At 41.9% G+C, this 14,668-nt stretch overlaps 1 protein-coding gene across 2 annotated transcripts in view; it reads left to right on the top strand.

Annotated features, from left to right (window-relative positions):
* Window positions 1–14,668, top strand: part of LOC134319632 (serine/threonine-protein phosphatase 2A 55 kDa regulatory subunit B beta isoform-like) — a 47,126-nt gene that overhangs the window by 15,518 nt on the left and 16,940 nt on the right. Inside the window, exon 1 of one of the 2 annotated variants that reach the window (XM_063000926.1) lies at window positions 6,642–6,994. The exons of the other annotated variant lie outside the window; for it this stretch is intronic. Coding sequence (XP_062856996.1) covers window positions 6,925–6,994 — 70 coding nt within the window. The 5' untranslated portion in view covers window positions 6,642–6,924. Of the gene's footprint in view, window positions 1–6,641; window positions 6,995–14,668 lie in introns of those variants that run through there. 2 annotated transcript variants of the gene reach the window in all.

Here is a 14,668-nt window from a genome sequence, read left to right as displayed (position 1 = left end):
TCCTGTCTGAATCAAATCAGTCCTGAATGATGTTTGTTACCTTTAGTTTAGTTTAAACCTCAAATCATCACATGTATAGCTGAAACATTAAATCATGCTGCTGTTGTGGTGATGTTCCTGATATGCTGAACCTTCTCTAAAACACATTGTTTATAGTATGAAATTGTTTTCAGTTCTATTTTAATTTCTATTACAGCAGCCAATCCACCTTCTACATGTTTTATATGTGATGAGAGTAACCAAAAAAACCTGTTCAGTTATTGGGTGAACATACCAAACTACTCTGGGCAACTGTCAGCTGTACCAGTGAACCTCTCTCCAAGTTACTGAAATAATCAGATGATTTTTACATGTATGTTCTGATGTTCAGGTGTTTAACCCTCACGCTGTTAAAGATGTTTGAAGCTGCTTGTAACGCGTTACAACAAAATTGGAAAAATCATGAAGTTTATGATTCGTAATGATCCAATTACATCCAAATCCTTTGTGCTGCATAGCAATGTTGCAGCAGCAGCAGTTTCCTAGCAACCAGGATGATAGTGAAGTATCTCACCCAGAGACGAGACGAGACGAGATGCTCAGATCTGAGGGGGGAGCAGCAATAAAACACCAAATATAAAACGTTCAGCTTCTTTACTGCAATTAATTTATTAGCATGCTCATTTAAAATCTGTGTGTGTGTGTGAACTGTAGACGTACTGTAGTAAATAACATGTACAATTTTGCTGCATCTCATTCTAAAAAAAAAAACATTAAATAATCTAAACATTAATATTGATATAAAACATAATAAAAAATTCAAGTCAGTAAAAAACCAAGGCGGCACGGTGGCTCAGTAGGTAGCACTGTCGCCTCACAGCAAAAAGGTCCTGGGTTCGATCCCCAGGTGGGGCGGTCCGGGTCCTTTCTGTGTGGAGTTTGCATGTTCTCCCTGTGTCTGCGTGGGTTTCCTCCGGGGTCTCTGGTTTCCTCCCACAGTCCAAAGACATGCAAGTGAGGTGAACTGGAGACACTAAATAGTTCATGACTGTTCAATAGAACCTTGTGAACTGATAAATCTTGTGTAATGAGTAACTACCGTCGTTAAAATTATAATAAACAAACATAAAAAAAAAAAAACACCAACTGCCGTGAAAAACTACAGCTTTAATGTAAAACTTTGTTCTATAACTAAATATTTTTGTTCTGTTTCAGCATTCACATCTACCGGCAGGATTCATTATAATAAACACTAAACCGTATCCCTGTTTTTGCTGTGAATCCACATGCTGCTAAAATACTGTAATCAGGGTGGAGCTGAGACGGCGGTTTAGGTGATCATCAGTCTTTCACAAAGATTCTCACGGAGCAGGTATAACATTCTAAGCACTGACAGGTGAAGTGAATAACACTGATTATCTCTTCAGCACGGCACCTGTTAGTGGGGGGGATATATTAGGCAGCAAGTGAACATTTTATCCTCAAAGTTGATGTTAGAAGCAGGAAAAATGGGCAGGGTCATGGGCGGCCAAGGCTCATTGATGCAGGTGGAGAGAGAAGGCTGGCCCGTGAAAAGCTACTGTAAAGCTACAACAGAAAAGCTACTGTAGCTCAAACTGCTGAAGAAGTTCATGCTGGTTCTGATAGAAAGGTGTCAGACTCCATGCCTCGACGGGTCAGGGCTGTTTTGGCAGCAAAAGGTGGACCAACACAATATTAGGAAGGTGGTCATAATGTTATGCCTGATCGGTGTAAATCCTTTTATTATGAACTCAACTGCCATTTTAATGTCCCATCACATGTTCCAGTGAAGAAACTTCTGAAAACATCTTGTGTTTGAGAAGCTGAAGGTTAGAACCACTCTACACGTTCTAAACCATCAGAACCAATCATGTTGATTTAATAAGAACATGGTGTTCAGGACAGGATCAATAATGAGTCTTTGATAAATCACATTCTAATATCACGACTATCATCAATCAGTGTTTGGTTCATTTGCTGCCCTGTAATATTGGACTTGTTTTAGAAGCTGCATGCACCCACAGGCGGGTATTGAGACCCCTCACCCCACGCCCCCCATGCCCTAGGTCAAGCTATTACTGCAAATCAATGCAAGAAATTGGCCATGACTAAACTATCATGGTGGCGTAATTGTTTCTTATGTTTTATTGTGCTGCGTCACATGAGCGTGACGGTCTTAAACCTTTTTTATTCCTTCACATGAAAACTTTGCTCAATGTGCAAATGTTTGAACTGAATTTTATTTCAATCATATATTAATCAGAACTGAAATGTAGAAAAACAAATGATTTTGTGTTTTTAATGCTCAGGAAACACATGAGCCGAAACATCTTTTGTTTATCAGAGGTTGAGCAGAATGAGATTTTTGACCTTTCGTTACATATTATCATTTATTTATTCATCTGTCTTCACACGCTGCTTGATCGTGATCAGGGTTACAGTGGGTTTGGAGCCTGTCTAGAACAAACTGAGCCGAAACACGTTCTGAATTTGGGGTCAGTTTATCACACGACTTTTAATTTGCACTGTTATCATTACAGTTTATTACATTTTACTCAAACTTATCAGCAGTCGTTTATACTTTTGGTATTTCTCAAGCTAAGTGACCTTTATGGTGGAAAACCCCTTAATGAAATAGCTCAGAGACTGGATTTTGAGTGGAAAAGAGTTTTAATCTTGTCTGCTCCTGGCAGGAGCTCCCATGTCCTATTAAACCCTTGCAGCTCGTTCAAAATGCAGTTGCCCGTCTGGTTTTTAACCAGCCCAAACACTGCCACATCACCCCACTGCTGCCTCATCATCACCCCACTGCTGCCACATCATCACCCCACTGCTGCCACATTATCACCCCACTGCTGCCTCATCTCCCCACTGCTGCCTCATCACCCCACTGCTGCCACATCATCACCCCACTGCTGCCTCATCATCACCCCAGTGCTGCCTCATCATCACCCCACTGCTGCCACATCATCACCCCACTGCTGCCACATTATCACCCCACTGCTGCCTCATCATCACCCCACTGCTGCCTCATCACCCCACTGCTGCGTTCTCTTCACTGGCTTCCTGTAGCTGCACGCATTCAGTTTAAAACACTGATGCTGACCTACAAAGCCAAAAATGGACCAGCCCTAAGCTACCTTCGTGGTCTAATCAAACCCCGCTCTGTACCACGCAACCTCCGAGCCTCTAGTCTCGCTCAACTTGATCCTCCACCCAGGACTAAAGGAAGACAAGCATCAAGGCTCTGCTCTGTTCTAGCACCCAAGTGGTGGAATGAACTTCCTCTGTCTGTCCGAACATCTGAGTCTCTCGCTGTCTTTAAAAAACGATTAAAAACCATCATCACCTCTTTACTAAGCACTTTCATTTACAAAACAAAAAAACACTAACAGGTTTCAGCAGATTTGTGTTCTTCGACTGTTTTTTACTAAAACTTGAGAAATGAAATGTTCACTATGGAAGCTCTTCTGTAAGTCGCTCTGGATAAGAGCGTCTGCTAAATGCAGAAAATGAAAATGTAAATGTCTGCAGAGAAGAATTACACTGACAGTCCCACATAGAGGCTCTGAATGTGATAAGAAGGAAAGAAAATAATCCTCCTTTATACTCCCATCAGTGATCCTATAGGACAGTGGAAGATTCCACCAGTAACAGAGAGTTCTTAGCTAGAACAGGGACTGGTCCAAATGATCTAGAACTGGGTTTTGGACGTCGTACAATGTACATCACATACACATCCAGTAACATTCTACCTTAGCAGTATTCTTGGAATATTGGAACATAACTACTGGCCCTAATCATGCCCTAAGCATATCTGCATGTTTTAAATTGATAATGAATTAACACTTCTAGTGTAAATTAACCTTTTTCTTCCACACCTTAAAATGCTTGAAATAAATCACTGTATTCACTGTGACTGAGCCAAAGCACGAACAGCGTTACTGAACTAACTGTACAACCGGGTTCTGTGTCATTTAACTTGAATCCAAATCCTAATTGACCAGCTTCTCTACACATGAGCTGTTATGTTTCTGATTTCCTGTGATGGTCTAATGGGGGACTGTAAATCTTTAATCCAGTAGCAAAAACATTATTAGTAATCTAGTGTATGTAGGATTTAATGTGTGATTTAAAACACGAGCACTAATAAATAAAATAGAAATAATAACTGTAATACATTAAAGTCGTCACAAACAGAGATTACAGACGTGCAACAAGACGAAATACATCAAATCATTCATGAATGTAACGTTAGCACACAGTTCTGTACTGCGCTGGATAACTAACTGTAACTAACTAATAATAATAATCACGTCAGAGCAGAAATATATGAACCCTGCATGCGTAGAAGAAACAAAGAGTTTTTTAAACCATTCTCCTTTTTTTAATCATGTTTTTAAGTCCAGCTTGATATTTTTTACGTCAGAACTGCTCTGTGTTTTTGTTAACCCCACTTTAATGAGGTGTTTCCCTTTATTTCTGATTCTCTCTGATTTGGTAATTCCCTATTCTCTGTTCCATCCCTTCCCATCATGCCTCACTCTTTTCATCATCAGGTCGGTACGGTCCGTCCCACCCTGTTGATCATTACAGGATACCAGGTGGGATTTATTATCAGCTTTACCCCCCTCTCCCCTTCTGACAGAAAATCATTGATTTTTGTCACCCTGTTTAAATAATGATAAGAACTCTGATGGGGGTAAGAGGGACAGAAGTGAAGCTACATGAGGATTTCACACGTTTTAGGGAGAAAACAAGCCTGTTACTGACAAACCTCGTTTTACAGCAGGGGTGTCAAACTCATTTTACAGCGCCAGTCAAGAAAGAGAAAATAAATCTGTAAAAACAACGAGCGCTGCTTCATTTATACAGATTTACAGACACATTTAATAAAGCAGTAGCTAATTTCACTTGTCACTTCTTGCTTATCTCTGTATCTGGCCTACTGTATATAAACTGTATAAAACTTGCATTTAGTTTGATTTGTTGTTTATATTTTAGATGAAGTTCTATATCCAGACTGTGAGAACATTGCTATTTTAAATAAACTAGATAAATGATGTTGTTTTATTATATTTATTCTAAAGCGAATACTCCAGAATCCTCTGTGTTGTGTTTTGATCAGGCTGGTTGGACATGTGTGAGTAAAACATTTTCTCCTTCTTTTATCCCAATTTAGTTCTGTCCAGTTCCCTGATTTTAACTTCTTTCGTCTCTGTACCCCCCCACCCTGACTGAGGAGAGTCACAGACTAGCACCCGCGCAGTCATGGCTGTTATATTTTCAACAGAAATGGAACAAAACTTTTTACAACTTGGTTTTGTTGTTCCAGGGTTAGCAGAATCTCAGCAGTAATTCATCACTGACTGTAGATGAGACCAAAAACAGATATGAATTAGAAACTACTGGAACATAGCTGACATTGTTGACAGTCGAGCCAGCTTTACTTTATTTAAACTGCGGCTGTAACTCACAGAAGCCTCTGCTCCAAAATTCTAGAGCATCATTTAAACCACCATGTTAATAATCCAAGTTACTGTCTATATATTTTTAATCCAGTAAATTTTTAGAAAATCCGCATAATAAAATAAACTTTTGTTTTATTTTGTACTAAATGTTCTTCCTTCAGCCACAGACAAAGATCAAAAATCATTCTGATTTATAAATGTTACTTTTACACAAATCTGTTTATCTGTGACTTTATAAACCAGAGAACAGAACTGGTTCTTACAGGAGACACCAGCTACTGATGAAGGGTTAAACTGAGCAGTAATCCCCTCAGACACAGTCATTATTCCTTTTATTTGCAGAATCTTTTTAGGCTCGGCCGGATTACGGGGAGCAGAAGTGTGGAGGAGAAAATCCCCACAGAACTCCAGATTAAAAGCAGCATTTTTAGATAAATGTGCATGTTTGTGGAAATAAATAGTTTTCAAAATAGTTAAGAGGCAGGTTTAATAGATTATTGTTATTATTATTATTATTTATTGAGTATTTTATTGCTTTTAATAAAATACTATTGATTTATTGTACATCTTACAGGAGTTTGTGAGTTTGTGGTGAAAAGTAACCTGAAATTGTCCAGCAATTACAAAACAGGACTGTTTGACAGGTTGTGGTGAGGCAAAGGAGGCCAGTGTATAGGGGCCCAAAATTCCTAGCAGTGTCTCTGTAGGGACTCGTTTGGTAATGCGCTCCTAATGACACAAGCTGTCACTGCTGGAGAGTTAAAGGGGTGGAATGGCTGGTTTAGGGTGAGAGGGATGGGGTGAGAGGGGTAGAATAGCTGGACAGGGGTGTGTGAGGGGTAGAATGGCTGGTTTGGGGTGATTGGGTTGGGGTGAGAGGGGTAGAATAGCTGGTTTGGGGTGAGAGGGGTGGAATGGCTGGTTTGGGGTGAGAGGGGTGGAATGGCTGGATTGGGGTGTGAGGGGTGGAATGGCTGGACAGGGGTGTGTGAGGGGTAGAAAGCATCTCCCTCACCCCTGCACCGCTGTTTGATCCTCTGAATGTGAGGTGAGGGACTGAATGAACCGATCTGCTGTAACTCCGCCCATCAGAAGGTAGAAAATCTCTGCTCGGATCCTCACATCCACAGTCCTTCATCCACTCACTCACTCACTCACTCATTCATTCATTCATTCACCGCTGGAGGTCGAGTGCGCTGGATTTTCAGTTATTTTTGGGGTGGAGAGATCAGAGAAGGTGGAACAGACTGAGGAACCTCGGACTGACCGCACAGCGCTGATCTGAGAACAGTCGATGCGATCCGACTCCAGCCTGGCACCATCACCATCCTCCCCCGATTATTCACACCTTCATCTTCACCACTGAGGGTTTGTACATGAGGAATATCGCGATGGAGCTCCCGATTATCTGCTGATCTTTGCGTCCATGATGGATTTGATGACCGCATCATAAATGGAGGAGGAGAGTGAAACCCGCAAGATCAACAACAGCTTCCTGCGGGATCACAACTATGCAACCGAAGGTAATCACTTCATCATCACCAAATCCACCAGTTCTCTAACACTGCAGGGGTGTGAGGGGTTCAGTGGGGTGCTGGGGTACAGATTCGCTCAGGGAGGCTGCAGTGTGGAAGCTACATGTTGCACCGCGACCCCGCCTTGTTCCTCTCACGGTTCTCCTCGATCATCTGCTGTAGAGCTGCTGGATGCTGCAGGACTGAGAGATCAGATGAATCTGGAAATCTGCTCAGAATCGCGATCTTTTATCATTTCGCTGTTTGTACCTGCTGATCTCGGGTGGCATGATGGCCTCCATCACACAGCAGTGACTCAGATGTTGCAATGCAGTGATTGTAACCCGCCCTGGTACCTGCAGGACAGAGATCCTCACCCACTGTGGAGGGAGGGATGGATGGGGTCGTATTTCACAACCTCTGCAAACTGATGTAAAACTGATCATTAATCAAGTGTGATTATGAAACATGAGCTTTAGTAACACTACTATTTACTTATTAATGTTTATATAAAATGACGTGATTATAAAGATCTGTTTACAGGATTGTGGGTAATCCAGGATTTAAAAGCTTTAGCACCAAAATGTGTATCAGTAATGAATAATCACCATCAACAGAGAGGGTTTTTATTAAATATATTATTATTATTCATTTTTCTGATGAGGGTACTATGGCACAGCTGGTGAAGTGGTGCCATACAGCGACGTCTGTGAGGAATTTTGCATGTTCTCTCTGTGTTTGTGATGGTTATCTTGAGGTATTTTTATCCTTCCCCCCTTGTAAAGCTTGTTCGGGTGAGTTTTATTAAAATGCCCTGAAATCCTTTAGTGCCCTGTGTATGGTGTACTCTGATATGTGAATTGAGATAAAAGTGTTAATGCAACCTGAACATTTCTGTGATAGTAAATAAATATCTAAATAGATAAAATATATATTGGTGGGATTATTAGGTTATGACTCTGATTAGAACGTTTAGACTCGTTCAGTCTCTCGGGCTGAAACCAGATCTGGATTTATTCTCTACAGACCTGCAGATATTCTGATTCATTTATCTGATTTATTGTCTTTTTTTAATCTCACACAGTTCTGACAGGGAGTCTGAGAGAGCCTAGGTGTGGATGTAGAAAGAACTTAAGCTGTTATGACAGTGAAATGTTGATTGTGTCCTGATTATAATATTTAATATTTATTTAATAGAACTGAGGTGGTTGTGGATGGTGCAGGCCTGTGGTGCTGCAGCACGATCTGTAAAACAAATATTATTATTATTATTATTATTATTATTATTATTATAATTATTACAGTTCACTTTTCAGATCTTTTTCTTTGACTTGTGCTCGTTCTGGATCTTATATTGCATGTAGGAGGGCATTACACTCCTTCCTCCATTTGGTCGCACTGCTCTACTCCCAGATTCACTATAGTAAAGTGTTTATAAAGATGTGGTGAAGATCGGTTGGCATCATGTGTTTCAGATGAAGCAAGCATTGGCATTGGTGACTTTCATGCAATAAGGGAGAATTACAACAGTTAGAAGTAGATTATATAAATAAAAGAGCTGCTTCATTCAGTGCTAGTATGGACAGTGATTGTATAACCTGTGTGAATCTGCAGTATGACAGTGGCAGCAGTTCAGCACATATTCATGTGAATCTGGTCTCACCATGCATGCAGCGCCAGGGGGGGCAGATCACTGACAGAGGGCACCTTCCTGGGCATTGATTAATAGCTCTGGGAGCTGCTCTAAAATGGGCCCAGTGGTGAGATGCAATCAACAGCCTGCTGGCTCAGAGGCTTTCGGGCCCAAATGCTGCAGGCCAGTCTGTAAATCACACTGTAACACTACGTCTGCAGATTGATTAACACACACACACACACACACACACACACACACACACACAGCATGAATAACCTGTGCCCACTTGGCTCTAAATGCCCCGAGCTGTCCTGCGGGTTTGTTTTGTGGGGGGGGGGGGATTAAATGCTTGTAATAATAAACCGAGTGTTTTCGGTGTAACGAGGGTCAGTAGTTTTGTTAGAAGCTCCATCATGGTGTTCTGAAGGTGGATCTGAATGTTCTAGATGGTTCTCAGCTAGGGTTCGAATCCCCAGTGGTTCTGTCTGCTGCATGATTGGCACGTTCGGCTGTGTCTTAAGTGGAACGGGGGGTGTTGGTTTGGGTAATAGCCAAAGCCCCATGATGGTTTGGAGTCCAGTCCATTGGGCTCCTGTACAGCTTCCAGTGATTTTAGGAGAACTGGACCCACTGCGACCCTGAACAAGATAAAACGATGGTAAAACAGACAAAGAAAGAATAAAACATGAAAATGTAATTATGTTGATTTTAACAAACACTTTATCCTGGTCATGGTCACGGTGGGTCTGGAACCACTCTTTATAAATCACCCTACACAGGACACGAACTATTACAGTTCAACACACACACAGATGCACTCACTCACATTCTACTTTAGCCAACACACCTTCTGCATGTCCTGTGCAGCTGTGTCCCTGTGCCACCCAGCACCCTAACCCTAACTCACACACATACACACACAGATGCACTCACTCACATCTACTGCTGCCAACACACCTTCTGCACGTCCTGTGCAGCTGTGTCCCTGTGCCACCCAGTATATACCAATAACAAAACATCAGTATTAACCTGGTCAGGGCTGTCCATTGGAAGACAACACACACACAAACTTACTCAGACATAGACGCTAGCCAATCTCACTGCTGCATGTATTTGTAAGCTTGGCGGAGCAGGGTGAACATGTAAAAATTTAAAACACAGCCAGCTACGAGAAACAAACCCGGGTCCCCAAACCTCCAGATACAGTGCATCACCCACACCACCTGTTTCACCAGGATACAGGCTGATGAAAATGAGATGAGAATTTTTTAGGTTGTTCCTGTTCATCATCGCCCCCATAATTCCTGTCCTAAATTATAGTGAGTATTATGAGACTGGGGCGTGGTCCTCCTTCAGTAGTACAGGTCTCACTCTGGACGTCCTGAGGTTGTGAGCTTTAATAACTTGGTCACGTCGACTGAATCGTCCACGTTCATCTTTAAATTATAAGAAACCGGCGCATCATGATTAAAAACTCTCACTGTGGAAACGATCAGTGCTGATAATAGCATCACCTCACATAACCAACCCCAACACACACACACACATTCACACACACACACACACACACTCTCACACACACAATCTTACACACACACTCCATATTTTCTAATTTACTGAAGTACTGTGGTTCTGGTAATTGGATTTTAGGAGGTAACTTTGTTGCCTCACTAGTGGTTTCTTTGGTCCCTGACCTAATAAAGTGCTGACAGGGATCCCACAGGCCCCGGGTGGGGGGTAGGGGGGTATAGGGTAAGTGTACGGTATGTAAATGAGCAGAACTGCTTCTGTTAGCGTCTCTGTGCTATACAGTATGAAACTGTGTTTAATTATCAGTCGTGATCATTAGAGCTTCATTATGATTTAAACGTGTTGGTTTAGTTAATATTTAATATCTGAGCTTTAAAGGTCCTGATGATTTATTGATCCTTTAATTATTTCACTGTTTGTTTTTGTGGTTGAGCTTTAGTGTTTATGTCCCCCTGAATGGTCATCGAGGGAGTCGTTTTAGGGGGTTAGCTGGGTGTACACACTCACACCCGTCTGAATTAACCAGAGTGCACGAGTAATCTGGCAACCTGTGTTTGTTTGTGTGTCTGTGTGTGTGTGTGTGTGTGTAAGCTGTCAGCTAACAGACAGTTTAAGAAATAATTATAATTTAAACAGATTTATAAAAATAGTGTTTTAATAAAATACTTTTTTGTGTATAAAGTGTAAAATCTTGGCTTGCTAAGCTAACTTTGCTCCACCGGGCTAAATAATTTAAAACCCTAACGGGGCGGCACGGTGGCTAAGTGGGTAGCACTGTCGCCTCACAGAAAAAAGGTCCTGGGTTGGATTCCCAGGTGGAGCGGTCTGGGTCCTTTATGTGTGGAGTTTGCATGTTCTCCCTGTGTCTGTGTGGGTTTCCTCCCACAGTACAGAGGCGTGTAAGTGAGGTGAACTGGAGACACTAAATAGTTCATGACTGTGTTTGATATTAAACCTGAACTGATGAATTATGGGTAAGCAGTAACGACCCGTCCTGTCATGTGTAAAACCAAAGTGTAAAACATCACGTTATAATCATGATAAATAAAACCCAGTTAAAATGGTTTATTTAATTGTAATATGAGTATAAAATCACAGATGTTAGCTGTGTACCGCGGTACATCATGGTTCATTTAGCATTAAGTGATTTTTCACACACTGATTGTAATGGGAGCTTTAAATGAATAGAATCTTCAGGATTGATTTTGCTGCGTGTAGCGGCTCTGAGCGTCATTAGCATGAGAGCGACGCTGTGGAGCGGCGGGTCACTAATAGCGGGAGGATTGATGTGCCGGTGCTGTAACGACGCCTCGCCCTTCATCTTCATTTACGCTCGGTGTGTTTAATTATCCAAAACGTGTCCAGTACATGCTAACACCCCCCTCCTCGTTCCAGCGTTCCTGCTAAACGACCCGCGTTCTTATTAAAACACACACAGTAAAAACGCTCTGCAGCTCCAGTACTGACGCCGTCATCATCATCATCATCATCATCATTCACCCGCCGCTGTTTATTCATCCGGGTTCAGCAGATTAAACCTGAAGTACAAACCAAACTTTGTGTTTTATTACATGACAGCAACACAGAAACACAAACACATAAATCCTCTGTACGCACTGCGGCTCTCTGTGAGATTCCACCGCTGGTGTAAAGAACTGCACTGTGACTTCACATGAGTCAGAGAGTGCAGGTGCTAGTTTGTGACTCTCCTCAGTGTAAATGTAATGTAAGAAGCAGAGAAATTTAATCAATCACATAATCATGGTCAGGGTCTCAGTGTGTCCAGTTTCACCGGGAACCTCTGGGTGCTGAGCAGGAATAACCAGGACAGTCGCAGGTCGAGTTTTTATCAATTTTTTTTACTTCCTGTGGTCAGAATCCTGCAGAATCTTTAGTACTGAGGACACACATGTAGAGTCCAGCCTGGGGGAGGTGGAGTGTTGTGGGGGTTTGGGAGGGGGGGGTTTGATCCTACTACATCCACCCTGCCAGCACAATTTACTCTCCCAGCTCGCCCAGGGTTCAGACCCCGACCCTGCAGAACGGCTGAGTGTTATTATTGCTGTTAGGAGAATGGGGGGGGGGGGGTTATGGGGGTTTGGTTGGGCAAAATGCACCAAATGAGGCTTCCAACATAAATGTCCCCGGGCCCCCGCTTAGGATTTTAATGATATAGAAAGAAAAGATCTGCTGAAGTCGACAGAGACGAGTGGAGCATTTAGTACAAAATTTCATACAGGAAAAAACTAATAAAATCAAATAAATACATAAATAAAATCTGTTTTACTGAAATTCAGAAAAAAAGAACCTGATTAAAACTAAAACTACAGAATAAAAAAATTCTGATTTAAAAGAAGAAGAACGAAAGATGATTCAGTCCTGCAGAAGATTCAGTCCTGCAGAAGATTCAGATTTTAAATAAATAAAATAAAAATGAGACTTTATTGGAGTAACGTGGTACAGCAGAAAGTGTGGGTTAGGGTTTCAAACCTTTCTGGACTGACAGCACTGAAATCTTTCCGTTTTATTTTACGAGGTTGTTTTTACCTTCAGTGTTTAATTCATTGAAATAAATATATAAACACGTTTAAGGTGGACCGGTGAATTCTGGACCTGTAGTGAGTTTAAGGTGCAATAATGAACAGACTCAACAGGTTCAAACCGAGGAAGCTAAAGATGAACTTCGATGGTTATTTTATTTCTGAGCGAGCGTCTCTGAGACGTCAGATCATTGAGATGAAGTTGTTATTAAAGATGAATGAATACAGTCAGATATGAAGCTTGGTGAGTCCTGGTTAAATTTCATGTTATTAAATAGAAGCGAACAGGAAACGGCTGCACAGATTGATGCACAATTACTGTTTATTCAGTAAATTACACATTTTTTTTGGGGGGGGGGGTGTTGGGGCTTTACATTTCTTTTTTTTTATTAAAAATTAAAAAATTTCTATTTCCAATCTAATCCAGTTCATCAAAATAAATCAGTTGACTGTAAGTTCCTCTGTATTGAGTGCTGATCGGAGCTCGGTTCTCTCGCTTGGTTCCCTAATAAAGCAGAACCAGTCTGGTCTCTACAGAGCAGGGCATGGTCCTCAGGTTCTGGAGAAGGTTCTGGTGCTCAGCAGGAGGTGCTGGAGATGATCTTCGTTCCTGCTGGGTTTGATGTTCCATCAGGACGTGGATGAGCTGAACCAGCTGCTGATTGGAGATCTGGTCGATACGTGTTGGCTGATGCGTGTTACAGAACTGCAGGCGTGTTGCACAGTGGCCCCATTACATCCACTCATGTCTGCCGTTCAGTGGGGGGACGGGGGTGGGTGAGGGGGGCACTGATGGGTCGATTTGGGATCGTTTTCTTTTGTGAAACCTCGTAGGAGGTAAAGAGGAAAATGAGAACGAAATCCTGACCATCCTACAGAGGGTTTCATTTAGATAACGTGGGAATAGAACACAGATCCATTTTCCTTTTATTACACACGTACAGCACAGCTGAGGGAGCTTCACATCAACATGAGTCCTGCAGACCTGGCTTCTCCACAGTCTATACCTGTCAGGAGTTTAGCATGTTCTTCTGTGTCTGTGGGTCCTGCAGTTACTTTTGGATGTTTGATGATTTTTGGCTCAGAATCGATATTTTAATTCATTTAAATGTATTAATTTTATTTATTATTAAACACTTGTGTTGACGGGTTGTTCCAGAAATGTTTACATTTACATTTTCAGCATTTAGCAGACGCCTTTATCCAAAGTGACTTACAGTACAGTTACAGTATACTGTCTGAGCAATTGAGGGTTAAGGGCCTTGCTCAAGGGCCCAACAGCAGCAACCTGGCAGTGGTGGGGCGTGAACTCTGATCACTGGTCCAGTACCTTAACCACTAGGCTACAGCTGGCCCATGGAAATATAAACACAGCACATTTAAGGTGGACCGGTGAATTCTGGACCTGTAGTGAGTTTAAGGTGCAATAATGTACAGACTCAGCAAAACAGGTTCAAACTGAGGAACCTAAAGATCAACCTTGATGTTCTTCTATTTCTGAGCGAGCGTCTCTGTCCAGTTGAGGCGTCAAATGTCAGAATTTGCTTTGTGCTCAAGGACACAGTTATACAAGAATAAATAAAGGACCTTCCCCAAACTGTTACACACATTTGATGATTACATCACATTTATGTGATTGATTTTATACACCGTTGCTGTTGGTGTGGCTGAAACATCTGAGCTCAGTAATAATAAAACTGGGGTGTCCACATACTTTTGCTCAGGTGTGTGTGTAGTGAGGAAGGTTCCGTGTGAGCTGTGTTGGGTTTTGTGCACATGCGTGTTTATTAAATCCTCTTACAGTCTGATCCAGTAGATCAGCAGGACTGATCCGGTTTAATGTGTCGCACCAGAGGCTGCAGCTCCAGTTCGTTCCTCTACTTACACAACCGGACATACAGATCCTCCTCCTACATAGTTCCTGATAGTTCCTGATGATTCCAGATAGTTCCTGATGATTCCAGATAGATCCTGTTG

This window comes from Trichomycterus rosablanca, chromosome 8, assembly GCF_030014385.1.
Source record: "Trichomycterus rosablanca isolate fTriRos1 chromosome 8, fTriRos1.hap1, whole genome shotgun sequence".
NCBI classification, from domain to species: Eukaryota; Metazoa; Chordata; class Actinopteri; order Siluriformes; family Trichomycteridae; genus Trichomycterus; species Trichomycterus rosablanca.
Note: the sequence above shows the minus strand (reverse complement) of the source record. Positions and strands in the feature narration are given on the sequence as shown.